This window comes from Trachypithecus francoisi, unplaced genomic scaffold (assembly GCF_009764315.1).
Source record: "Trachypithecus francoisi isolate TF-2019V2 unplaced genomic scaffold, Tfra_2.0 Lachesis_group7, whole genome shotgun sequence".
In the NCBI taxonomy this organism is placed as follows: domain Eukaryota; kingdom Metazoa; phylum Chordata; class Mammalia; order Primates; family Cercopithecidae; genus Trachypithecus; species Trachypithecus francoisi.
Genome location: NW_022681472.1, coordinates 7,222,138 through 7,249,549, shown reverse-complemented (window position 1 = coordinate 7,249,549; position 27,412 = coordinate 7,222,138). Strand labels below are relative to the sequence as shown.

The window sequence follows — 27,412 nt, the reverse complement described above, 5'->3', positions numbered from 1 at the left end:
AATATATTCCAGACACGTAAATGATATCGATTAGTCCACATAATGCCACGAGTATGTGTGATTATGGGCACAGTTTTACAGATGCAATCATTGGGGACCAAAGAGATTTGACGCTGAAGGTAATGCATCTTATAGGTGTTAAAAGGAAGATAATTAGGAAACAATTGGAAGGACAAGCAAAAATAATTATTTCCCAGCTAACTATGCTCCGTAATTCAGCTGTCCTCACGCACTGACTACCTTCAGAATGCAGACTGGGCAAAGTTCCTACAATGTCAAATTCTGCAGTCACAGTTTCCAGTAATGGCAGACCCTGTGCCTGGTCAAAAGAACAAAGATTCTAAGTTGCCTTCAGCCCTCTGAACAAGTTACTCCCCACCCCACTACGAGGAAGGAGAGCTGAGTTAGTGTCCAAGCCAGCATAGGGCTTTTCATCTGGCCTCTCATTTACTCTGGTTGCCCCAGGGTATTTACCTGGCCAGGTGTGTGCCCAATTATATCATCTGCAGCTGGGAAGCTCAGATAATGAGAGAAGGGATAGTGCTCAGGAAGAGACTGAGGTCAGGTGCTTGAATGCTGCAAAGTTTTATTCCATTTTGTAGCACAAACTTCATCCATATCCTCAACCTGCTGTCTTTCAAAAAGATGCAGGTCACTGTTAAGGGAATAGAAGAGAATATGGACAAACCATGCCGTTACCTCTTCCTTCCTGAGGAGACGAGCTTGCAAAGTACTGCCAGAAGGGAGGAAGAGCAATAAGCACAGGCTTTCCTGACACAGGCAGGGAGAATGAGAGTCACCAGAAGGAAGATTAACCAAGCCCAGGTGTGGGGTCCCCAGCAGCATAACCACAAGCTCATGGGGAAATCTGTCACAGTCCTAAAAGTTCTAGGGGCTGGGAGGACACTTTTAACACATATTATCTTTCAACTAATAGCAAATAAGGGATAAACCACTCTGCTTTCAGAACTTTGAAAGATGAATTCATTTTTTCCAAGGCTTTTATTCCCAGCAAAATGTACATATTCAGGAGGCCTGAAAAGCCAATTTACCTATAAGAGTAACCCAGCTAGTTACAGAAACAGAACTGAAATCCAATTATAATAAAATCCAGTGTTACTAAAGGAGATAAACTCAAAATATGCTGTGACTTTCAGAGGATGTTTTAAAGTTGTATCGTTGCAGAACAGCCAACATCTATGCCAGGATTCATTAGTATGTATCTGTAGGATTACCAGAAAACTCCGAGTAGAGGTCTTGGTTTAAAGTAAATAAACAGCTGTGACCTTGTATGTATCAGGCACAAGCATTTACTTTTTACTCTAGAAAAGCATCCCAGCTCCAGCCCCTACTCCCTCCCCACACTGTGAATGCACTCAGGATGGAGAGAGGCCTGGACTAGTGAACAGTCTGCTCTCTGGCTGTAACCCTCTGGTTATGCCCTCCCAAGAGCTGACCCTAGAAATTTTCTGACCTATTAGAGTTTTGTTGTTAAGAAAGTTGAGGTTGGTTCACTTTTAGTTTTTGTTTGGTCGTGTTGTTTATTTTACTTATAATTTGAGCAACATTGTTCTTCTCCTTGAAAGTTACCTGACAATTGGCTGGGCGTGGTGGCTCACTCCTGTAACCCCAGCACTTTGGGCGGCCTAGGCTGGTTGATCACGAGGTCAGGAGTTCAAGACCTGCCTGACCAACATGCTGAAATCCCCGTCTCTACTAAAAATACAAAAAAAAAAAAAAAATAGCCAGGTGTGGTGGCGCTTTCCTGTAATCCCAGCTACTCAGGATGCTGAGGCAGGAGAATCACTTGAACCTAGGAGGTAGATGTTGCAGTGAGCAGAGATTGAGCCACTGCACTCCAGCCTGGGCGACAGAGGGAGACTCTGTCTCAAAAAAAAAAAAGAAAGAAAAAGAAAAAGAAAAAAAAAGTTAGCTGACAATTGCATTTTAGTATCTTCTGCATATGAATTCACTCTTGAAAATATCCAAACTTGGGAAAATAATGAGCTACTAGTGTTCTTAGTCATTTCTCCTAAGGGTCACTGTGTTTCCAAAACACCAACCAGGACATATGACCTTCCATGGCTGCGGGACCTGGAGTAGCATGTTTCAGAGGGCAGAGCATGGAGTGGGGGCCACGTAGCCCTGGTCCTGTGTCTCAGTCTTGCACTGGCTGGCCATGTGGTCTCCAGCAAGCCCGGCCCTCTGTAGAATTATAGTTTCCTTCTGTGAACTGGAGTAGAAAATGCCTTTCTTGTGCTTATTGTGACAATTAAATGAAATAAACAGCTGAACACCATGCCAGGAACATAACAGTTTGTTGTCCTAGGAGGGATCCTTGAAGTACCCATCCAGTCATCAGATCATTGGATCTTCCTTGTTTTGAAGATGAGGACCCAGTCTCAGGCAACCAAGGGCCTGTCCAAGGTCACATAGCAGGTAGTGCCAGGCCAGCCACACCACCTCATCCCTCTAGAAGTTTCTCCCTCCACATTGCACATCGTGCACTCACTCAGTTTCCAAAGGCAGTTAGTGAACATGGCATAGTGTGCTGGGAGTGGGGATGAACTGAGTTGAGCCTTCTCAACAGTGGGACTCTGCCCGTCCTTGGGGGTCAATATTAGTAATTATCCTAGGTAAAAAAATAAGCCCATCTTATTTATGATAAGGGTTGCATAGAACCCCTGCCATGACTACCTTCTAAAATAGTATCTGGGGCAGGGGCAAGAGAGCCACCCTTGACTGGATACCTATTGGGTATTCCCGTGTGGCCCCCACAGGGTGCACAGGGAGATAACTGTTCTCCTCAATGTGCCAGTGGTGGTGCCAAGCTGAGACAGGTGACACAGCCCCACTGAGCTGTCAAGAGAGGGTGGCAGGATCAGAAGTCCACCTGATGCTAACAACAGTGTTTTTTAGGTTGGTTCAGTGGCAGAGGCACAAAATAAATCACCAGGCCCCCAAAAGAAATAAACACACACATCAATTCGTCATTTATATCAGGTATAACTCCCAATGCAGTCCCTCCACCAACATGGCGCAAGTATACATATGTAACAAACCTGCACGTTATGCACATGTACCCTAGAACTTAAAGTATAATAAAAAAAAAAAAAAAAAAGAAAAAGAAATACACACACACAGCCTGAGAAAACGAAGGCAACTCATTGCAAAGCTGGGAGAAACAAGCACCCCATCACAGATCTCTCAGCTTCCAAAGCAAACCCAACTTTTTTTCTTATGACTCCAGTGAAAGCCTGGGAGGGGGTGGAATGTGGAAAGTTGGTTTGCAGATTTGCAGAACATCCCTGGAAACCCGTGTGTGCTGTGCAGGCACCTCTGTCGGAGGCGCTCCTCTTTTTCTGAGGAATAATTAATAAATATTTTCTTTTAGCATATAACAAACAGTTGAACCAAACAATTATGTAAACTGGAAATGACCCAAAATGCGAGCAGTTGGCAGCAGCACAGTGAAATGCATTGTCGTGCACATGTGCATTTTTGTCACTCCCGCCTCTCTGGTGATCTGCACTTAATAGGAATATTTTAAACTATGTAGCTAAGCAACAGAGGTAATTGTTGCTTTCTAGAGCTTTTGTTAGCACTCTAACACAGCCCAAATATGCATAATTAGGTATAATGTCTATAAATCATTATCGTACACATGTGGGTAGTTAAGTGGAGTGAGAGAATAGTTCAATGAATTGAGCATATTCACTGAAAATGCTTTTTATTTGTTTTCTGTAGTTCATAATACTTTAAAATTATCATAACCCTTTACACTTTCTCTTAATAGCCAACTGTGATATTGAGAAAAACTTCATTTGCATTTTAGACTATGTTTAATATATTATTTAAACCTGGAGTTCCTCTGATATGAATTCAGGAGAGGCTAGGCCATCCTATCAAATATTATGTGCCTGTTTATCCAGCCTCTTTTCTAGGAACTAAAATGTTAAATTTTTCAGTTTATGTTGAATAGATCCCAACAAAAGACTGCACCCTATAATCAGCATTATTTACAGGGGCTAGTGTTGTGACTGAATTCTTCCCTTCATCCAAAAATGCTTTTAGTTACTATGGCAATATTTACTTGATCCTGGCAGTCCAGTGTTGATTTAGGGAGATAATTACCAGAAAGGAAGATGATGGAGATGTATTTTTGAGTGTCCTTGTCAGAGACAATGTTTATAAAAAATTAAATGAGACCAAAAAGACACATTGTCTTCCGCATAGACACTCTCTCCCTCAGCGCTCACACCGGATGGCTGTGCTTTTCTTCCCTCCAAAGATGTTTATTAGCACAGAATGCACTGCTCTTGGTGTCTTTAACAGTCTTTAATGGGGGCTTATTCCTGGTTGCTTCCCATCCCCCTACCCTGCCTTTGAGACACAGAAACAGGCCTCTTATTTTTTGGATGTCTGTGCACTGTTACAGGCACTTCGCAGACTGGTGTGCGCTGGGCACACCCCAAGTGCCTGGGCCTGGGGTGGAGTCACCTGTGAATCCACTCTCACTTGCTGTGTCTTGCACTGGGACAGGCTTGGGTAGGCTGATTATCGTCTATATACTCTGTCACCGCAACCTGGCCACTCCCAGAGCAAGGGGGGGATGACACGGACAACAATGGCTGCCTGGGACAATAGCCACTCCATAAACTGTCCTGGACGGACAGGCACGGGGGGGTCCTCACGGGGTGGCCCTCACGGAGTGCCTTCACATTCAGGACCCAAAGCAGCCTTGTACTGAGAACAGCTAGTTACCATTCAGCACCCTCCAACGCCCCACCTTGTGTCATTTTCTTGTTACACAAGTGCATGCAACTAATGGACCAGAAGATGTGTTACTACTATTTAAGATATGATTTGATCATGCTAATTTTCCTGTTTGTGTTTCCTTCAATATGGAATTTTAGGATGACAATTACAAAGGTAAACAGGAAGTCTTGAAAACCTCAGTAAGATGTATTGTATCTTAGCTAACAGTCCATAAAATCTGAAAGTATGTCTGAGAAAGACTAGAGAGTAGAGAACATAAACCAAATGGCTTTGAAAATACATTGCCATGCTAACAGAGAAACTGATTAATATTTCCTTTACAATGTATACTATTATATATTTGATTTTCTTCTGGTTGGCTAAGAGTTGGAAATATAAGAAGTAGAGTAACAATAATTTCACATTCAACAAATACTATTATTGTTAAGTGTCTACTTCTTGTCTTGGTCAATACCTCAGAAGTACTTACCTCTTAACATGTTGGAAATTATAATAGCTCATTTCTTTTAACACAGTTCTTAGAATATTAAGGTCTAAGTTTTCTCTTAAGAGGATATATGTTTTTCTCACCAATGTTTATAAAATTAATAGAGATTATATATTACACATACTATGTATGTATATGTGTACATATATGTATGTGTATGTACATATGTATGTGAATACATGTGTTTGTATACATATAACTTGTTGCAATTTTCCAAAATATTTTTTGTTCTTGCTCTTCAAATATTGGTTTTCTTTTTCCGTAGAGGAAGTCATGATAAAACCTATGGATGAAAGTCTCCTTTCAGCTGCACAAGAAAACTCTAGTAGGAAGGAAGACAGATACTCTTGTTATCAAGAGCTCGTCGTCAAGTCTTTAATGCACTTGGGGAAATTTGAAAAAAATGTATCTGTTCAGACCACAAGTGAAAACTTAAATGACAGTGGTATCCAATCTTTAAAAGCAGAGAGCGATGAAGCAGACGAGTGTTTTCTGATTCATTCTGATGATGGAAGGGACAAGATCAATGATTCTCAGCCACCCTTCTGCTCCTCTGATGACAATGAAAGTAACTCTGAAAGTGCAGAAAATGGCTGGGACAGTGGCTCCAACTTCTCAGAAGAAACCAAACCACCTAGAGTCCCAAAGTATGTTTTAACAGATCATAAAAAAGACCTATTGGAAGTTCCTGAAATAAAAACTGAGGGTGACAAATTTATCCCTTGTGAGAACAGGTGTGATTCTGAAACAGAAAGGAAAGACCCACAGAATGCTCATGCAGAACCCCTGGATGGCAATGCCCAGCCCTCATTCCCTGATGTTGAGGAGGAAGATAGCAAGAGCCTGGCAGTAATGACGGAAGAGTCTAGTGACCTGGAAAAGGCCAAGGGGAACTTAAGTTTGCTGGAGCAGGCAATTGCTCTGCAGGCTGAGCGAGGTTGTGTTTTCCATAACACCTACAAAGAACTGGACAGGTTCCTGCTGGAGCACCTAGCAGGGGAAAGGAGGCAAACCAAAGTTATCGACATGAGTGGAAGACAAATCTTTAACAATAAACGTAAGACCCATTTTTGCATTTATTTTAGGAATAAAAGTGCTTTAAGGTTTGAAAAAAAGTCAGATTTGATTTTTTTTCAGATAGCTTTTTGACAGTTTAATGCAACTTAAGAATCAATTTATAATTATAAAATAAACAATTTCTTTCTTTTCCCCCACTCTCTAGATGATTCTCCTGTCAAGCTGTGTTAGTTTTGGGTATTTTCACACATGAAAAAAGGTTCATTGAATCTATTTCTTTTAATTTAACTGCTTTTTAAAAATGCATCATACCTTTAGAAATAACTTTATTTGACATTATTGGAAGTACATCAGTATTTACTGGATCTTAAATCAATTCCAGAAACTTAATTTTTCTTTGCACCCTCATTCTTGGATTATTTAACTGCAAGCCAGGCAGGATGCTCTGCTCCTTTTTGGGATAAAACTGGATGTTAATGCGTTTATGAGCCTACACTTTCACTGGCTCTCTACCTCAGGGCTCATACATCTCTGGGCCAAACTTCAATGAGAGAGTAGGTGTGCTTTGAGGAGGTTTTAGAGTTGTTCTTCAGGCCTTGAGAAAAGTGTGTTCCTGCTTCGCTGGAGCATTCCCCCTGCTCTTTCTCCCCAGAGTCTTACACCAGATGAGCCTGATGCTGGTTCTAGCAGTTTTATGGAGCTTCCCAAGAGCAATCCTTAGTGTCTAGAATGCTTGTTTAAGATGAATATTTTCAGATTCCATCATCATCAGTGCTCCAGAATTTGCATTTTTTTCCCATAAGCTTCCAGGTGATTCTTGGTCTCTCTGAAACCTGAGAGCCACAGAATTAGGGAGAGGAGTACCTTAGGAAAAATCAGGGCAGTGGACCCAAACAGCTTACAAGAATAATATGTTAGTGTGGTTGAGAAGTTCTGATTGCTGAGAGTTATCCCGAAACAAATTGTATATTTTGTCAATTTAAATCCATTTTAGCACTCACCTGCAATCTTGACAAATAATGTCTTACAGCTCCGAGCTGAGGAAACAAAAAAGGATAAAATGGTGTCATGTAGTGAGGAGCAAGATAATGCCATGCAAACATCCTGCAAGGGTTGGAGTGGGGACAGAATATTAATGACTAGCCTGTGGTTCAGGACAGGACACTGTATCTAGCTCTGCACTCCCACTAATGTGCAACTTTTTGTATTTAACTTTTTAAGTAAACTACAAAATCAGAAAAGAAAAATGGAATTTACTCAAAATTCCCCAAATCCACAATTTATGACATACTATATTTTATTGATCCTAAGAGATATCATTTCTATTTATTTATTTATTTTTGAGTTTTGCTTTGTCACCCAGGCCGGAGTGCAGTGGTGCCATCTCAGTTCACTGCAACCTCCACCTCCCAGGTTCAAGTGATTCTCCTGCCTCAGCCCCCCCGAGTAGCTGGGATTACAGGTGCTCACCACCACACCCAGCTAAGTTTTGTATTTTTAGTGGAGACAGGGTTTCCCCATGTTGGCCAGGCTGGTCTCGAACATGATTCACCCGCCTTGGCCTCCCAAAGTGCTGGGATTACAGGCATGATCATTTCTCCATTTTATCATCTCTGAACTCAGAATAATATATCATAGTTTAATTACCAATCTTTTTTTCTTTCTAAGTAGCAGACAGAATGATGATTTGTTTTGTTTTGTTAAACAATTGCTGATACCTTACAGGCAATTAAACCTAGTATTTATAGAAACTTAATTATTTGAGCCACATCTTAAAGTATTTGATGATCCTTTGGATAATTTTATAGAGCTTTTAAAACTTCTTTTTTTGTTTTCAAAAATTAAGGGCATATAATTTGTGCTTGTAAACATTTGGGCCAGTTGGAGACTTACCGAATTCCTACTAGGGCTGGATGAGTCAGCGGTGTATCCTAGTGCCTAAGGCATGGGGGCAGCCTCTGCAAGATCAATACCAGGCAGGCTAGTCAGCAAAACAGGTGAAGAAGGTGAAGCCCACATTGAAGAAGAGCCACAGGCTTAGTCTAGAGGAGGCCTGCAGAGTCCAAACTGAGTATTCCTTTCCTGTTCCTTGTTCCCGATGTGGGATCCAATGGCACAAGAAGGATGTTTTTTGTCTCTGACATGCGCTCCATGATGTTAAGTCAATGCTCAACCCAACTGGTAGCCATATTCTCCAAAATACCAGCCTAACTTCCCAGACACCTTGCCCATGCAACTTCACTGTTAAGGAGAAAACTCAGGAGTTTTAAAATCTCATTTAACCCCAGTTTTCAGATAAGTCAGCAATTCTAAAATTAGTTTAGTTAGACTCTTGCCACTAAGCATTTAGTGAGATTTAGGTTGCAATGTAAGTACAGTCGCCATGTCATTGACTGTCCTGCTTATGAAAAGGGGAACACTATGAGCCATTACATGAGTACATCAGATGTGAATGAGGACAGTCCCAGGAAAACCAAGGTGTAACATCACCAGAGAATAAGGTCATCCTCATTATGCAACACTGTACAAAGAAAATAGAGGAAGGGCCAAGCCTGAGAGTCGCCCCAAGCTCAAGCTCTGGCTTCTTATCATGCAAACAGGTTCTGTCCTCCAGAGCATTTCGCTGCATTTGTTTCACCCAGCAGAGGAGGGACTTGCAGACAAAGGGGCACGGTGAACTGTCAGTGGGCTGCACCTGGGCAGGAGCCAGCCTGCCTTATCTCTAGCACCCTCTCTGGCTTCCTGCAGACAAACAGTGTGGTGAGGAGGGGAAGTGTGTGACGCCAATCCTTTCAGTGTGGTTTAGAAACGTGGCCTTACCTGGGCAAGGTCCAAGAGAGGAAGGGCATCAAAATACACATTATTGCTCTTCTCCTTTTTTTCTACCTTACTCTCCTATGGTGTCAGGGCCCTCAGTTCCCCTAATCAGACTTTAAGAATTTGGACCTAGTGGTCTACAGATTTCACATCAACTTGAAATTTGGCACTATTTTTGGATTAAATAAAACATATATCCACAAATCACAGAGCATCGCAGAACTCTTAATTTGTCTATTACGAAATGCAGAGAGCAGTGTTGACACCGGCACATTTAGGTCCTATCTTTCCTTAAATGCCCCCTGCTGGCCGCAGCCCCATCATCTGGCCATTCCTTGCTCATTTAAGACTTCCTGCCTTGTCTCCTGACCTCCCTGACCCTCAGCACAGAACGACTGGAAGGATCCTTGGCTCTTCCCCCTTCTGCTGAATCCATGCCCCCATATAATTGCATTACATACAACCTGCTGTGCCCCATCTGCCCAGGACTGTTTATCATCCAGCAAATGGGGTGCCATGGTATGGGAGAGGCACATCTGCTCTCGCAATACAGCGCCCCAGAAATGTCTGTCGCATCCCGTGAAAGTGGCCAGACTTCGTGCTCCGTTGCACAGGAGCATACGAGGCTCCGCACGCTCGCACTTTGAGACAGAGTCTCGCTCTGTCGCCCAGGCTGGAGCGCAGTGGCCGGATCTCAGCTCATTGCAAGCTCCGCCTCCCGGGTTCACGCCATTCTCCTGCCTCAGCCTTCGGGGTAACTGGGACTACAGGCACGCAGCACCACGGCTGGCTAATTTTTTTTTTTTTTTTGTATTTTTTGTAGATACAGGGTTTCACCGTGTTAGCCAGGATGGTCTCGGTCTCCTGTCCTAGTGATCCGCCCGTCTCGGCCTCCCAAAGTGTTGGGATTCCAGGCTTGAGCCATGGCACCCGGCCCCTGTTTTCACTCTTAGCATCTAGGTGCTCATTATTCCTGAGGCCTCATGTTGCAGACCCCGGTAGCCTCCTTTCCTCCTGCATTGCCCCTCTCTGAGGGCTCCTGTGCATCTTCTCATGCTCTTTCTTCTCCGTGACCCGAGTGCCCTGGGACAGGCGCTCCCTATGGTTGGTGTTATTCCCAGCACAAGTTAGTGGGGCAATTTGGCTCTAGGAGTGAATATCTGTTTCAACTTTATCTGCCATCTCAGGCATAAATGTGAACATTTCTGAATAAGGCCTCATCTGTGTTAGTTCTAAGCTCACCAGTATTCATGTTTGGTCCTCATTTATTGCATATATTTATGTAACCCTTTAAGTTGTGGCAAAGTGTGTGCCAGAAAATCAAACCCCAAGCTTGTCTGGAGCCTCGCCCTCCCCAGGCTCCCAGAAAATGCATGAGCAGGTGGTGTCCCTCGCCGTGCCTGGCTGCTCCCATGGGCCCCACCCACACTGGTGTTCCTGAGGGTGCTCTCTGGACTGCTGCTCCGTGGTCTGCACTCTTTGCACTTTTATTTTCTGTAAGCCTCCTGCAAGAACATTTCCCTTCCAAGTCTTCCTGCTGTCTCAGTTTTCGGATTCTGCATTTAGAGTGAGATCAGCAGCTTCTTCCCCGTACTCACTGCACGCTGATCCCAAGTGGCAACCCGTGGGGGTGTTGGAATCTCGAGACCATGAATCACTAGCACTGGACATGCAGGACACAAGCCAGTATCCTTGCCCTGTCCTAACTCTGCCAGCTGCTCTATAGGGAGCAGGCTCTGCTCTCCACCCTCAAGCCCAAGGACCTGCAGGGCCAAGGCCAGACAGGTCTTTCTCAGATATGGTGGTTTCTTTGTTTCTGTCATTTTGAATCCATCTTTTTCTAGACTTTCAATAAGAAATGGTTTTGATTTAAATAAATTCTTTCTCACTTTTTTTTCTTTTCGGGAGCCTGTTCATCCCCTGGCACAGGGTTGATTTTTCATAATGAGGCTCTAACTGCAATATGTGACATGACAACTTAAAACCATCTCTGTATTTTAACACTCCCTTGCCCTGTGTCAGCCTTTACTTATGAAACCAAGAAAATTGAAAACATGTTTTCTGTTTCCACAGGTCTTAGTTGAGGGTCTTATTCAAGGCAATGTGAGAAGAATGTTTATAACAGTAAAACTGAATGAAGTGAGAATGTTACCCTGCAAGGCCATTCTATTGAATGGGAAGAAAAACAAGAATAACCAAATGCATTTCTCGATTTAATTTCTCCACAGATTCACCAAGGCCTGAAAAGAGGGAGACCAAGTGCCCGATCCCTGGGTGTGATGGCACGGGACACGTGACGGGGCTCTACCCCCACCACCGCAGCCTTTCGGGGTGCCCCCACAAGGTGCGGGTTCCCCTGGAAAGTGAGTACTGCTTGTCCCTCAAAGCAGAAGCCTCCTTCTTATACACACCTGATCATCAAGATATTATCCTCTTTCTCTCCCAATTTGGAATTAGGAATGGAAACAATGTTTTTAAAACTGTGTCAAGCCAATTCCATCTAGCTGTGGGTTTTAAAACACAGTGTATTTATAGAAAATTCAAGGTGCAAGAAAGCCAACAGATCAAGAGACAATTGCCATAGGAAAACAGCTAGCTCCTCACAGTGCCCAAAGGAAGGGCCAGGCCACAGCATCGAGGGTCACACAGGAAAGCGCAGGGAGTTCAGGGATAGAGGGAGTGCAGACAGTGGGTCAGAGTCTTTATGGTGGTTTCTGATGGGGCAGGGTAAGCAACCTTAGGACTGGCCAGTTTGAATGATTTCAGCAAGCTTGGGGACATAAGGGCTGTCCCTAGTTGTCTGGTACCTGCCTCTGGAGCGATCCAGTCAGAAGAACAGTGCCCTAGACAGTGAGCACCCAGTAAAGGAGGTAGTTGGGCTGTGGGTTCCAGATAGGCTGGATTGCATTTTTAAAGTGTTCTTGTGGGAAAGTTGTTCATTCTCCCTGGGAATTGGCTAGCCTGGGAGGGGCAGTCCCTCCAGAGTCAGCAAGGCTCCAGATGTTAAATCATCAGAATATAAAAATAAGTCGTGGTTATTAAGCTGTGTGACTACATAGTTCTGTTTCACCTGGAGGCATGGATTCCTTAAGCTCAGGACCAGTCTGCCTTGAGGCATCACAAGGCAGTAACCATTGTCCTCCTGGCTTCTTCTCGCAGTGGGAACACACTCCTTGGTGTTGTCTCACGACATCCTGCAGCAATGGAGGGCCCTGAGTAGGAGCAAGCCTTGGCCCCCTCTCTACCCTCAGCCCTGCTGTGAGCTATCCACTGGCAGTGAAGTAGAGGGCTGCCACCTTCTACACTGTACAATATCGACCTGTTCACTTTGTGAACCTACTTATTGAGACATCTTTTGGGCCAAAACAAATTGCAAAAATGGAAGTGCTCAACATCAATCTTCTCAAAAGTGAGATTTTGCAAGTCACTAAGTCTAATCAGCTCAGTACTGTCCTGCCAGATTAGCAGTTCCTCAGACTGGTTCTCTGGCTGTTTGCTCAATTATACTTTTCTCCCAGTAACCAAACGGCAGTGGGGTGTGGGGAGTAGGGGGTGGATGGACAAAGAATCAAAATAATATTACTTAGAAAATAAAGAAGACTATACACAGAACTTCAAACTGCAGGGAAAAGATAGAAAGAACTATGTGACACATGGTGTTCTCCTTCCATCCCCCAGGGAAAATCACATTCATGTGAAGGGAAGGTTACAAGCTTTTCAGTATACATTAAATATCAGCAGAATCATCTCATTGAAGTCTAGTGTAAATATGACATGGAGTTTAGAGAAATTAAAACTTGATCAAGCTTGCTCGATTTAATTTCTGAAGTTCTTCCATGCTCACTTGTTTGTGTCTGAATAGAAAGAGCATGGTGGATGATGGAACTAAAGTCATTTAAATGCAAAGTTGAGAGCTACATGTGTTAGTGTGCTTTGTATTTGTGGTAAAGTCTTCTTTCCTTTATGTGTTGTTTTGTGCTTAGTTCTTGCCATGCATGAAAATGTGCTCAAGTGTCCCACACCGGGATGCACAGGAAGGGGTCACGTGAACAGCAACCGCAACACCCACAGGAGGTAATTCTCATTAGACGACAATCACTTTGCATTTAAAAAAATGTGGTAGAAATGTTCCCCCAATAAAATAATGGATAGCAATGTGTGATGCAAATTGCTGCATCACTATGCAATATGTGACACTTGAAATAGAGAAGAAATATTCTCAGCAAGTGCATTGTCAAAAAGAAAGGACCTCATCCTTTGCTTTCTTAGAAATGTGTCTATTAGCAGCCAGTTATGATCATGAAAAAATACTACATTTGAAGGTGCTGGGGTTCCCTATTGATATAATCATACAAATAGAAACGTTGTCTTTTGCTCCAGAACCTCACCATTGCTGTTTGAACATTGCAAAGAGTTGCTTCTAGGTTATCCTGTATCCTGTCCAACAGACATTAAAAAGGTACCAACAGGGCTTCAGTGGTTGTAACTATAAACCAGGTGTAGGGTAGACATCATTTCATTGAAATTGCAACTAGCATAAGACACACATATGTGCATTTACATGCAAATGTATTGTGTATCTATAAATATTTGGGGTGAAAATGCTGATGGTTTGATATTCACATTTTATATTACAAGTCGATTATGCGGCAATGAGGTACTATGTGACCTATAAGCACTATGCCAGCAAACTTCACATTCTGCACTTTGAATTTCAACTAAGATGAAGAACTGAGTTCCTAAAATGTTTCTAAAGATGCCAAGATAAGTCAAAGAGTTATCATGCTAACTTCTACAGTTGGACACATTGCAATTGGAATGAGCACATTCACTTAGAATATTAAGAAGTTTCCAAAAGCTTTAGTGATTTATCCCTTACATAATGCTTTTATGTTTAAAAATGAGTTTGCTACCTTTCACCTCTGAGATGGGGCTGGGAGCAAGTATTGACACTGTAGTTTGCAAAACCCTTTGGGATCTTTCAGTGTGTGCGTGGTGCTAAGTGAACTATTAATATGACTTAACATTTAGTGTGTGCCAAGTGTGCTGTGAGGCACATGCCAAAACAAATCATATTATCATTTTAACTCAAATCTTCCTGTGTTTCCTTTTTTAAACAGTCTTTCTGGTTGTCCAATTGCTGCAGCTGAAAAACTGGCAATGTCCCAGGATAAAAATCAGCTTGATTCTCCCCAAACTGGGCAGTGTCCTGACCAGGCCCACAGGTATGAACCCCCAACGATATTCTCGGTGCTCTCTTCATCCAGGCTCCTGCACAGCAGGGCCTCTGGTCCTTCCTGTGTCAGTTCCCTGTGGCTCGCCCTCCCCTCTCAGCCCCAGTAGACCTGGGTGTGCAGCCCACCCCACTAGACCAGAGGCTGCTCTAGTTAATGATGCCATTGCTGAAATGAACTACTAAACTCTTCAGAAGTTTGACTTGGAAGTCATCTCTTTGCCAAGGTAACATAATAGGGGTGAATCTAAAAGAATTAATATACCATAGCTTACATTAATCAGAATTGTGAGTTACTAAGTATACCCACAAGTCAAATGAGCACCCCTTCATCACTGACTTCACCTTTCCGCCAGGAGAAAATGCCATCAAAAGTCACTCCTACCTTTCCAAAATATGTGATGTTATATATTCATCCTTCAGTTCCACAAACACATATAATGTATTTAAAACAAAAATTCTTTCCATGATTGACAGCTATTAATAAAATATCTCCTATTGGTCCTGGTAGCTCCCAGGCTCTTGGTGATGTCTAGAAATTTGGAAGATCTTATATCTAAATACTAAAGTATGTGTATATGATGATATTTAATGTGAAGTTATATATTTATTGCCATAAAATCATTGTTGTCGGGAAAATGATTTCAGGATTAAGCTAGATGATCAGATAACTATTGTTACTGAGTCACTGAAATACAAAACCAGTTATTGGACATTTCAACGTTTTCAAGATACGGCTTCCCTTAATATTTTGCTTCTATAGATTTGATTAAAAGAGTCAAAATTGGCATTTAAATCACATGTGTGAAGAACATATGTCAAGTGAAAATTATGAATTATTGAATAAGTAGCAATTAAAAATCTTAAACTAGGATTCTTAGATGGTATGACTGTATACTCTAGTTTCTCCCCAAGTAAGTTAGTTAGCAAATATAGAAAGAACATTGAATTTCATTTTGCTCATTTCTTAAAATATTAATATTGTTTTAGATTAGAATATATATGCAGCTTTAAGGCTCTAAACCAAATTATATAGGCAACAATAAGATCAACTAGTTCCTCAGATGTTTTTCTATAGCAGCTAAAAAGTTTTTGTAAAATCTAATCCAAAAAAAACTCATTGAAAACTTTGGCATTCTGATGAGTTTGAGAGTTTTTGGTGGAAAAAAGAGAAAAATATATATTTTAATATTGCTAAATTTTGAAAGTATGTTTGTTTATGTTCTCTTACCATTACACCACAGCAGAAAATCAGTCGTGTTTTACTTGGCTGGAATCAGTGCTACACAAATCTGATGCCCTTGTTTAATCCAAATACAACAATTCTAAAAGAATATGTAATTGACATTTAGCTTAGATTGTGATAATTATGTTGAAAATATGATAGATATTATAATACAGTAAATTAGATTCATATTGAAATGATGGTAATTCAATCGATAAAATATTGAAATGCCATTTAAAGTATTATATATATCAGCAAAAACATTCTGACTGAAGGCAGGGAAAAAAAGTGAAAAGCCCAGGAAGAAAGTCTCAATTCAGGAATCAAATCTCCCGTGTCTGCACTGCCCCTCTTAGGCATCAGATTTCTGCCAGCTCTGCAGGACTGAGCAGGGCCTAACATCACTTCTGAATGGAATATAATGACACTTCCTCACTGGTCACAGTTGTGACTATTCATTGCCAATCTAATGAACAAATCTAACAAGCAGAACGTGCACACCTTGTCAGTGCCTTAAGCAGTATTTACTGATGGTAACATGGCTTTTTTTTTTTTTTTTTTTTTGAGATGGAGTCTTGCTCTGTCTCCCAGGGTGGAGTGCAGTGACATGATCTCAGCTCACTGCAACCTCTACCTCCTGGGTTCAAGTGATTCTCCTGCCTCAGCCTCCTGAGTAGCTGGTATTACAGGTGTGTGCCACCACACCTGCCTAAGTTTTACATTTTTAGTAGAGACGGGGGTTTCACCATGTTGGCCAGGCTGGTCTCGAACTCCTGAGCTCAGATGATCGACCCACCTTGGCCTCCCAAAGGGCTGGGATTATAGGCGTGAGCCACCACACCCACCTGACATGGCTTTCCTTTAAGAACTCAAAATGCTAACAAGCATCAAATATTTGCTCATGATACCTTCATAAGATGAATGGAGGATTGCATATTCTCAATTTGCTGATGGGAGGACTGGAACACAGAGTACGCAGCATCATGGTAGCGACGTACAGCCCAGAGCATCTTTCCATCTGGCCCTATGGGTCCAGAGCACACTGCTCTGTCCTGCCATGGCCCCATCTCTCGTATTGTTCAGTGTCTCTGTGGATACCTTCAGGAGCGACGCACGTATTTATTGTAAATTCTGACACTAATGTGCTCACCAGTAGTTTCACTATATTTCTTTTGAACTGCTTCACGCCCCCCCCCTCCAGGACAAGCTTGATGAAGCAAATTGAATTCAATATCCCGTCACAAGCCATCACCTCTCCCAGAGCCACAGTGTCAAAAGAACAAGAGAAGTTTGGAAAAGTACCATTTGATTATGCCAGTTTTGATGCCCAAGTTTTTGGTAAACGCCCTCTCATACAAACAGTGCAAGGAAGAAAAACGCCACCATTTCCTGAATGTAAGCTTTGAGCTCTAATACTCATTTCTCCAAAATGCTTCTTGTGTATAGGTGTATGTGTGTATCAGGGGCCAGGGGGCTGTACTTAAATATATGATATACTACATACAGCTGGCAGGAGAGGAAATACATTCGAGTGAAACACAATAAGGAAAACAATAATAAGTTGATCAATGTTACTGATTTTATACTGAAGTTACACATAATATAGTGAATAGTTAATGAGTTAATTATTCTACAAATATGATGCTATTGTTAAATCTAACTACAATAATTCTAAAGAAATATTTAACTCACAGTTAGCTGGAGTTTGGATTACTATATTGAAAAACGTGATGACTGTTGTAATGCAGTAATATTTATTTTTATTGAAATTATGGAAATTAATAGGTAAAATGTTGAAATGCTGTTTAGAATATTACTCAACTCAGCAAAAGCGTTCAACTAAAGGTGGCAGGGAAGGTGAGAAGTCTAAGAAACAATCTGAAAGTCAGGATTTTACTATAATAGAAGAATGGTGTGGCTGTGGAAACTTGACTCACAAACTGAAGCATTAATATGGAAATACTTAAAATGCATTAATATTCTTCAATGCTAACACATCCATATAGAAGACCATAACTCAAATATGGTATAATATATAAAACCTGGTGTTTTTTCTTCTTACACATTTCTTCAACTTGTTGGGAGTCCTTAAACATTCTAATGAAAAGGTGTGAAAGGAAATATTGGGAACCAGTAGAGGCCATGATTTCTTCATTATGGTCACTTAACTTCCACAAAGGAAGGAGCTAAATAATGTGCACGTTGTGATCTCCTAGACCATGAATTTTTTACAACATTCTGCATAGCCATAGAATCCCTTTGAACTTACACCAGGCTACGGAAACTGAGTGCTCTTAAGAGCACAGAATGTTTACCTCATTGTGTGATGTTAATGAATTCTTTCAGAGAACTAGAATTTCATGTAAAACCCAGTAGTAAACAGACTTGAAAGGAATTTGCCTATCAGGGAGAGGTACATTACACTCTAAAAGATATTTTACTTAATCTTATCAAATGTACGTTCCAACTAACATAAATAACCACGGACAACCTGTTAGATTTAGGGGAAAAGTTATACACACATAGTTTTATATCTATCTATCCATGCAATTTTATGTGTGCCTATACACATAAAATATACAATTTTATTATATATACACGCAGTATACACACATACATATATGTTTAATTCTGGCAAGGCTAGTTACTAAGAGCATTCAATGCACTCATATAGTATGGATATTGATTTTTAAAGTGCAAAACATTCAGTGACATTTTCATATTCTTGTAATTACAGAAATATGACATTTGCCAGTGTTTTAAGTTTTGTTTTATGAAAAATAAGAATCAAATATTTAAAATAAAAAAATTAATATAAAATAAAAAGCTAAATGCTTTTATATTAACTCACATTAAATCTTGAGTATTTCTCCTGTAACCTTGAGTGATGTTTACAAATACTCAAGAATGAAGAGAAATATGTTTAATTCTATCTCTCAGTAATGCTTTGGTACCCACAACAGAAACAGAAAATGGAAACTCAGCCTTGATACCTAAATTGCCTTTCTGTTCACCTTGAGAACATTTCCTCCCTGCCCTTTATTTGTCTCTCTCTCCCTAAATATGCAAAATGCCAGCTGATTAAAGACTCCACCATCTATTTAGTTCCATCTAGTTGGATGAAGAACAACTTCTACTGGTTTAAGGACAAAACGAGCCTGCATATCAAATAATAAAAATATAATTCCATGTCTAAGTAGAAATTGTTATTGTGAAAACAAATATTGAAAGGACACATTTTTTTTCCGCCACTGGAATCACTGGTCGTCACATATACGCAGTTTTCCAGTGGGCATGCCTTAAACTCTCTGTAGTCCCTGGTGGGTTTTGCTAGTATGTTTTTCTATCTACAATTTTTGTCACAAATGTTGCCAGTGCACCTGCCCCATAACATTAGTTATGGAGTTTTTGTCATAAGAAGTGTAAATACAAAAATATTAAGAGAATAGGCTTTCTCTCCACGCAATTACATCATTTGTTCTGTGAATCTCTGTGAAAACAGGTCTGGATAACCTTCATTTAATGTTCCCATGGATAATGGATCGTGTTTTAATTTATTCTTCACATATTTTAATGCAAGAAGTTACCTCTTTAAAAAAAACAAATCTACTTAATGACTAAAACCACGTACATGCAATTGCTAATCAAATCTCTCTTCAACAGCAAAGCATTTTTCAAATCCAGTGAAATTTCCTAATCGACTGCCTAGTGCAGGCGCCCACACCCAGAGCCCTGGCCGTGCCAGCTCTTATAGCTACGGTCAATGTAGTGAAGACACCCACATAGCAGCAGCTGCTGCCATCCTGAACCTTTCCACCCGCTGCAGGGAAGCCACAGACATCCTCTCCAACAAGCCACAGAGTCTGCATGCCAAGGTAGGCCAGTCCAAGAGCCTGGAGGGTGGGCCAGCGACTGAACTGTGAGAATAAACTGCCTTTCATGTTCCTAACCATATTCACTACCACTCTGCTCCCCCACCTCTGAAGCGATCCCCTCCCTGTCTTAGGAAGAGGCTCAGAGGAACGCAGGCAGGGATGAGTTTGGTGGGGTCAAAGAAGGATGAAAGTGTGCACATCTTGCTTGTGGCTCCTCTTGAAGTTGGGGTACCAAAGTTTGGGGAGAAGTGAGTTACAGAGATGGGTTGGGGAGAATTTACACATTTCAAAGCTATTTTTGCTATGGGGAATTTGGCACACAAGAAAAGAGGGTTGCTATTAAAATAAATCTCAACAATGGGGCCGGGCGCGGTGGCTCAAGCCTGTAATCCCAGCACTTTGGGAGGCCGAGACGGGCGGATCACGAGGTCAGGAGATCGAGACCATCCTGGCTAACACGGTGAAACCCCGTCTCTACTAAAAATACAAAAACTAGCCGGGCGAGATGGCGGGCGCCTGTAGTCCCAGCTACTGGGGAGGCTGAGGCAGGAGAATGGCGTAAACCGGGAGGCGGAGCTTGCAGTGAGCTGAGATCCGGCCACTGCACTCCAGCCTGGGCGACAGAGTGAGACTCCGCCTCAAAAAAAAAAAAAAAAAAAAAAAAAAAAAACAATGGAAGCTTTCCAGTGTCTGCAAATCAAAGATGGTAAGAAATGTGTGACCAAACGGTGACTTGTAAAACATTTGCAAAATTGACCCATGAAATTTTATCATTGCACATGTTACTATTGTGTAACATAAGATAGTCTAAGTCGCCATAGTATTCTCCAGGGACATGTGGTAGAACCTGGATACATTAAATCAACAGGAGATGATTCAGGGAGAGTTGAGAACTCAGGGCATTCAAATACAAAATCACATTCTGTGAAGTTTGAAAAACACCACATTTCTGAAGCGCATGAAATTAATCACATTTCTCCAATACCCTCTCCTTTCCTTCCCAATTGATATTGAGAAGTAACTTGATGAAAACAAAAAAACAAAGATCCTTCATGCCCTTTGACAGTGAAGGGCTTCTGATGCCACAGTCACAGCGATCCACAGAGCTTGTAAGAGCGGCTCAGCCATTTGCCCCTGCTGTCAGCTGGAGCAGAAACTCCTATTTACAGAAAGGGCTACAGTTCAAAGAAATGATTTCCCTACCTAGATGGCTGAAGCCACGGAAATAAGTTACCCAGACTCACTTGAGAAGAAATGTTACCCTGCTTTATGTGGAAGATTTTCTGAGTTAAATGCCAACCCTGAAACCTGAGCACTTGAAGACCATGGCTTCTCTTTTCCCCTTTAAGTGTGCGGGTCCCCGGCATGGTCAGCTGCTGCCTGTGCTGTGCCAGGCCTTCAGGAGAGCAGGTAACACGGTGCCACCGAGCATTTGACAGAAGAATCAGAATTAGCTTCTGGACAAAACTGAGCCAAGTAAACCCCAGGAAGAGTTGGTGGCCAAAAACCACTCAAAAACAATTTTTAAACAAATGAGGTTCTTAAACAAAGAGAAGTACATCCTCTAAAAATAAAAAAGATATACATATGTATACCAGGCCATCCAAATTCAAAAGATTCCTAGTCACAAATTATTTACCTAGGTGATTTAAGGAATTTTTTAATGCAACTTTATTTTGAATTCATTTTTTAAAATCTGAATAAAGTTCTCCTTTTAAAAGGTATATATATTCTAGTAGCTATCTACTTGGAGAAATACTAAAATAGCTTCCTTCTTAGTGCCTTATCATTTGGTTGTTCAGGCTGTCCTATGAGAATATAGGAACCAATATTATAATTATTGATGTTACTGAAATTACTTGGGTAAGTGGTTCTAGAATGAATACTGTCCATCTGTGCCTATAGATGTGTTCCTGTTCCTCAGAATTCTGCCTCTCACCTTTAGATTCTCTGTCTTCTATGACAATGACACCAAGCGACATATCAAAGATGACTAAAATTACAGTGCTTTTTCCCTTATCAATATATGTTCTCTTTTAAAAACATATTTTTGGTTAGAAAAGCAATTGGTAAGTGGACACATTTCAAAAAACCATATAGTCGATTTTCAGTGTGTGTTCTCGGGCTCCTGGCGGGAGAGCTTGGTGCCAGGCTGCTCCACAGAGCTCATCCTGCATGCCCAGGTGACAGGAGCTCACCGCATGCCTCAGCCTTTCAGTGCCAACCAAGTCTTAACTGCAGAAGCCAAACAATAGATGTGGTGATGAGGGTGGAAGAGACAGAGAGCACACAGATTGACTTCCCAAAGGAGTTTGTTATGCTGGGAGTTCTAAAAACCATTTTCCCATGAAAATTGTCTCCTCTGCATAGTAGTTGCTAAAATGGGATAAATATGGTGACCTAGATGGTCACTTTGTGCAGAATCCTTCTGCCAGTGCATGCATACACACACACACACACGCACGTGCACACACACGCGTGCACACATTTGCATACAACTGTAACAATGTCTAGAATTCTGTCCTGGTTGGACCTTAATTTCTTAATGTTGAAGAGAATCTCATATATTCCTGAATTAACAAAAGATAATTATTTTAGCAAAAGTGAGAGAAAGCCAAGGTAATTCACCCTGAAACTGAGCCTCTGATGAAACCATGCCTGATGTGGGCCTTTTCTGTTGTCAGTTCTGCCTTTTACTTAATGTAGGAATAAGCAGAGGCAGACTTTGCCTCCACATTGAATGCTAGCCTGATTCTCTCTCCCCTGTTATTTGATTCTTCCGTGATGGTAGGCTGCTAGTATGCTTATTTCTCATAGCTCAGATCCATAGATCTCTTGAGTTTCATGTGTAGAAATAAGGGTCTTGAAATATACAGCTTCAGCGGAGCACTTTGTATATATTAGCAAGACATCCTTGTAGGTGGACTCATAGCTGAACCAACCAAAGGTCTCTAAGTGCTGGACAGTCCCGGCCACAGGTTAGGGTCAGTCATAGACTTTGCTCTTGAGGAGCTTACCAATAAAGCAGGAGAAAAGAAGTGACCCTCTGGGAGCTGTCCCTGCCTTCTGGGTAGAGAGCTAAGCTTGAAGAGGCGAGCTTCCTTTCATCCAGGAAAGGCATGGTGGCTTTGCAGGGAATTTGACCAGAACTTGGTTGAGGGCTGATTTCTTAGTTCCCCTCTATTTGCATCCAGTTCTTTCTTTTACACAATGAGCGTCTCTCATTTGCATAAAGCATCCCATAGGAGCATGAATTACAGATCTTACTGTCACCCATGGGCACAACCTTTTTGACATCAAGCCAAAGAACACTAACTTTGAAATTGCCTTCATGCCCACATGTTGGGGCTAATACAGATTAACCGGCTGTACGCAATCTTACAACGGACTCCAAGCTTAATGGGCAATCTGAATTGGTGCTTTGTAAAATCACTACTCTTATAGAAGATCATAGGAGCAGACATTGTTTTCAGAGGGGCAAAAAAACTTTGATTTCCTACACACTTTAAAAATATAATGAATGGACATTCCAAAATGTTCTCCTCCTTGCAGTCTCTTGGCTCCCAAAACTGGAACATGTCACTGATCCACCCCTTCCCAACACAGAGGGCTTATGCTGCTGTTCACATGGTCATCCATTCACTCAACCAGCATCCCTCAAGTGTAGGCTCCCATCACGCTCCAGTCTGAAGGCACCAGTGCTGTGACATTGCCAATCACTGCCCAAACCAGAGCCCATTATGTCCCGAAGGCAGAAGATTTTCAAAGGAATTATTTATTTGTTAAAATACAATCCAGCATATATATAACATATTTGTACCACCAATATTGCCTACATATGTTTTAAGTATCTCTTTGAGAAATTAAATCAGGAGAAAACAATTAACACTATCAATGCTTAGTGGATGACATAATGGTTAAACGTAAATTTGTCTGAAGTATTAGCTTTATTTACTTAATTTTTTAAAATTTTCTTTTATTATTATTTTTTTGAGACAGGGTCTCACTCTGTCGCCCAGGCTGGAGTGCATTGGTGCAATCTTCACTCACTGCAACCTCTGCTTCCCGGGTTCAAGCAATTCTCCTGCCTCAGCCTCCCAAGTAGCTGGGACTACCGGCTTGCACCACCACACCTGGCTAATTTTTGTATTTTTAGTACAGACAGGGTTTCACCATGTTGACCAGGCTAGTCTTGAACTCCTGACCTCAGGTGATCTGCCTGTCTCGGCCTCCCAAAGTGCTGGGATTACAGGCGTGGGCCACAATATCAACTTTATTTTGATTCTAAAACTTTTTTTCTTTCTTTCTTTCTTTTTTTTTTTTTGTTTTGAGAGAAGATCTGCTCTGTCACTTAAGCTGGAGTGCAGTGGTGTGATCACAGCTCACTGCAACTTTCAACTTCTGGGCTCAAGTGAGATTCTCCTGCCTCAGCCTCCCAAAATTATAGGATTACAGGCATGAACCACTGTACCCAGCCTGATTCTAGAACTTGGTTGTAAGATGCATATAGTGTCCTTCATTTTAATTTGGAATTAATATGATTTGGAAGACACAAAGGGGCCACAGCTCCAAAGAGCTCCCCTTTGGTCTTGCCACAGAGCCACAGGTAGGAGAGAGTCCTGGGTCTACTGGGCCTCCTGAGCGTCTTCCTTTGGTATAGGCCTCAGGCAGATGCACCCCCGTTTTCTTCCTTCCTCCCACCCTGATCACCAGAGGTAGGAACAGGCCTTGCAGTCTATCTTTATCCTCATCACTGCTGCTTGCCAGGCATTCTGTTGTTTGTTTTGGTGTTTTCCCCACCTGTTTAGACAAAATGGCATATGCAGAGTGTGCCTTAAAAGAAAACAAAAAATTGACACTTGCTTGAAATGTTTAAAGTTCAAAGTCTGTTTTGTGCTTGAACAAGGCCTAGAAATAACATGATGTGGCATTGCCATTCTTGTCGCCTGGTATCAGGAAGTCTGGCGGCCCTCTGGGCGGTGAGAACCCTCATGCCGCCTTTTCTGGTAACTTTAAGAGTGGGGCAGATTTGCCACACATTCTGAGTGAAATGTTATGAGGGTCTTGGGTCAGGGATCACAAGGCACTGGTTGATACAGGTGCAAGGAAACCAGCTATTTAATAATTGACTTTTCAGCCCTGTGCATAGTAGCCTAAGGACATGTCTCTTTTGGTGTTCAGAAACCTCGTCCAAACCCCTGAATCTAAAATAAAAGTTGAAAAAACAAACTCGGTCAAGTTATTATGATTATCAGCTGTCATTTATGCAAGACGTATTATGTGCCAGGTACTGTAACTAAGCATGTGGCTCACATTAATCCCTTTTAATCCCCTAGAATTTCTGTAAAGCAGATATTATTATCCCATTTTGCAGATGAAAAAACAGTAGTACAGAGATACTAAATTACTTTCTCTGAGTGGCACAACCATAATTGTTGGAACAGAAATTTTAACTAATGCCTGTCTAACTTCTCTTCTTAAGATCTTAGAGCAGCTAAGCTGCTGGCCAACCAGTGTGGACCATGATTCCAAGTCCCAGAGATCTTGGGGAAGCTGTTTTAAATTTCACTTAAATTTTATACCTTATATTAGTTATTTCTCCTCCGATCATTTCTCCTCTATTTATATTGAGTATATTTCACAAATTTATAATCTAAACAGCTTTAATAATTACCATTTAGTAAGAATAAGATATTTTCATTTCATCTGTTTACTGTTAACACCCTGCTTACTTTGGAAACATATTTAACATAGCTTTCAGTATGGAAAAGATACCCCCAAAACAAAAAACCTTGAAGCAAGAATAAAAAACATCAGCTGCTAGATGAAAGCCAGGGGCTAATTATGGCAGAAACCTAATCAGAAGGACACTTAGTTTTGCGCTTCCTCTCAGCCAAGTCAACAGGGAAAAGATGGCAGGTGACCCATCCTGTATTCAGAAGACAGCTTGCCAAGTCAGGAAAACAGTGCTTTCTTGTTTTATCAATGTTTGGAAAATTAATAATTTTCACAAGATAACATTTAAGTTAAAATTCCAACTTTATCTTTACTTTGTCACAAACTTTGAATGTGTGATCACTTAAAATTGCTAGAACAATATAATGTTATCATTTGCCTGAAAAATAGTAGAAGAAAATAGCCACAAGCCTACCTTCTATATACAAAGACCTACAATCGTTTTTCTGTTTTCCTTTTGGTTCTTTTTCAGAAAACACATTTCTCTCTTTTTTCCCTAGTTGTAAATATAGTAGGAATGCCACATTGTTCCCTGCTGTCAGTGATACAAGTATTTTCCATGTAGAAACAGTGTTCATAATTATCACTTTCCTGACCACATAATATGCCATTAAATAGGGATAGCATATTTTCATTAAGTATTTCTCTGTTAATGGCCATCTAGGTCACTTCTTATTTTGTAGTAAAGGTAAGGATTACAATGAGTAATTAGTTCAACCTTCAGTTTAATTATAATTTACATGAAATTCATAAAATTACCTTCACTAAAAATCTATATGCATAAAAAATAAGTTTCTTGAAGGCAGAAGCAACCTATTTTCCAATTTTATTTTCCCTAGAATATAGTGTCTTAAAAATGTGAAGTGCTTTCTCAATAACTTAATGAATAAATAAAATGTAGGTAGTAGCATCAGTAGCTCAAAAGTGGCTGGAATTGATGGCCTGGGATATCCCCTCTCAGTCGGAAAGAGCGTGAATAGCAGTAATCCTATACCTACCCCCAAGAGAACTTTAAATTTAAATACTTAAAATAAGGACCCAGAACAACACTTGAAGAAATCAGAATATTAGAAGTTTGAGGGAGTGGGGGATGCATATCTGCCACAGCTCCCCCAGCCCCTCCCTCCCTTTTGTGCTGCCATTTGGAGTTTCAAGCACAGAGAGAAGTGATGCCCATTGATACTGCTCTGAATAAAAGCCCATGCTGTAAACGTGTGATCGCCCATCTATGGGCAGAAAGGGACCCTTCTCTGGTACTGTGTGTAATTGTTGAAGGCATCTGTGCGCTCACTTAAAGCCCATCTGTACCCTGCTCCCCAGCGAGCCACCCGCTCTCTCCCAGTGAAGTCAGGTGCTCAGAGCAGCAGGCTGGGCGCAGGATGTAGGAAAGCGCCTCTTTTAAACATTAGGAGCGATTGACTCGAAATGTGTAATCGTAACAACTCCTAGAATCTATCATTGTCTTAATGGACTATTTAGAATTTTTGTCTGTAAAAACTAAAATATATATTAATCTTGTCTTGGAAGAGTTGATATTTTTCAGAGAAATCGAATCTGCACTATTTATGGGTTTTGCACTATAAAACTCTGCAGCCCAGTCACATGGCTTCTTTTTCCTAAGCCATCTGTCACAGAGGTCTGGAATTTTATGTGAACGTTGGTTGTGCAGTCTTAACCCAAGTTTTTTTTTTTTTAATTTTTTTATGAAAAATGTCAGCAACTACAATATTTAGCATTTTACTTTACGTTGGCCATTAAACTTGATTACTATAGCTCTGTTTCATTGCTATTTACATGTCAGCTATGAAGCCAAAAATTGTTTTGATGCGCTCCTGGCAGAATACATTGTGAGAGCGTGGAGAGAGAGCACACGTGGCACTGATATGGTTAATATCTTGGATTTTTGTAACTAAGGTTTATTAATGCTGGTATAAAAATGTATTTGATATTATACAGATGGCATAAGATGTTGTGGTTACTAAGTTATTATCCCGGATAAGCTGTACTGCCAAATTCGGGGCTTAAAACTATCACGAGAGATTAAACTATTTACTAAAAAGGGACAGAAAGATACGGCCAAAGCATCTTAGTACAACATATTAGAAGTGTATTTACCTCTCACAAATGTAGTAAAGCATATCTATCTCGTAGGCTGAGAGATTGAAAATACGAACTTTGCAGGTAAAACAAGCAAATAAAAGAAGGGCTTTTATTTTCTAAGTCAGGCACAAGCAGCAAGCCCA

At 41.1% G+C, this 27,412-nt stretch overlaps 1 protein-coding gene across 2 annotated transcripts in view; it reads left to right on the top strand.

The window, feature by feature from the left end:
* Positions 1-27,412, top strand: part of ST18 (ST18 C2H2C-type zinc finger transcription factor) — a 146,438-nt gene that overhangs the window by 77,495 nt on the left and 41,531 nt on the right. For both annotated transcript variants that reach the window (XM_033203630.1, XM_033203629.1), the window contains 6 exons: positions 5,532-6,323; positions 11,329-11,463; positions 13,084-13,174; positions 14,221-14,325; positions 16,760-16,953; positions 19,222-19,433. In XM_033203630.1, coding sequence (XP_033059521.1) covers positions 5,532-6,323; positions 11,329-11,463; positions 13,084-13,174; positions 14,221-14,325; positions 16,760-16,953; positions 19,222-19,433 — 1,529 coding nt within the window. The remainder of the gene's footprint in view (positions 1-5,531; positions 6,324-11,328; positions 11,464-13,083; positions 13,175-14,220; positions 14,326-16,759; positions 16,954-19,221; positions 19,434-27,412) is intronic.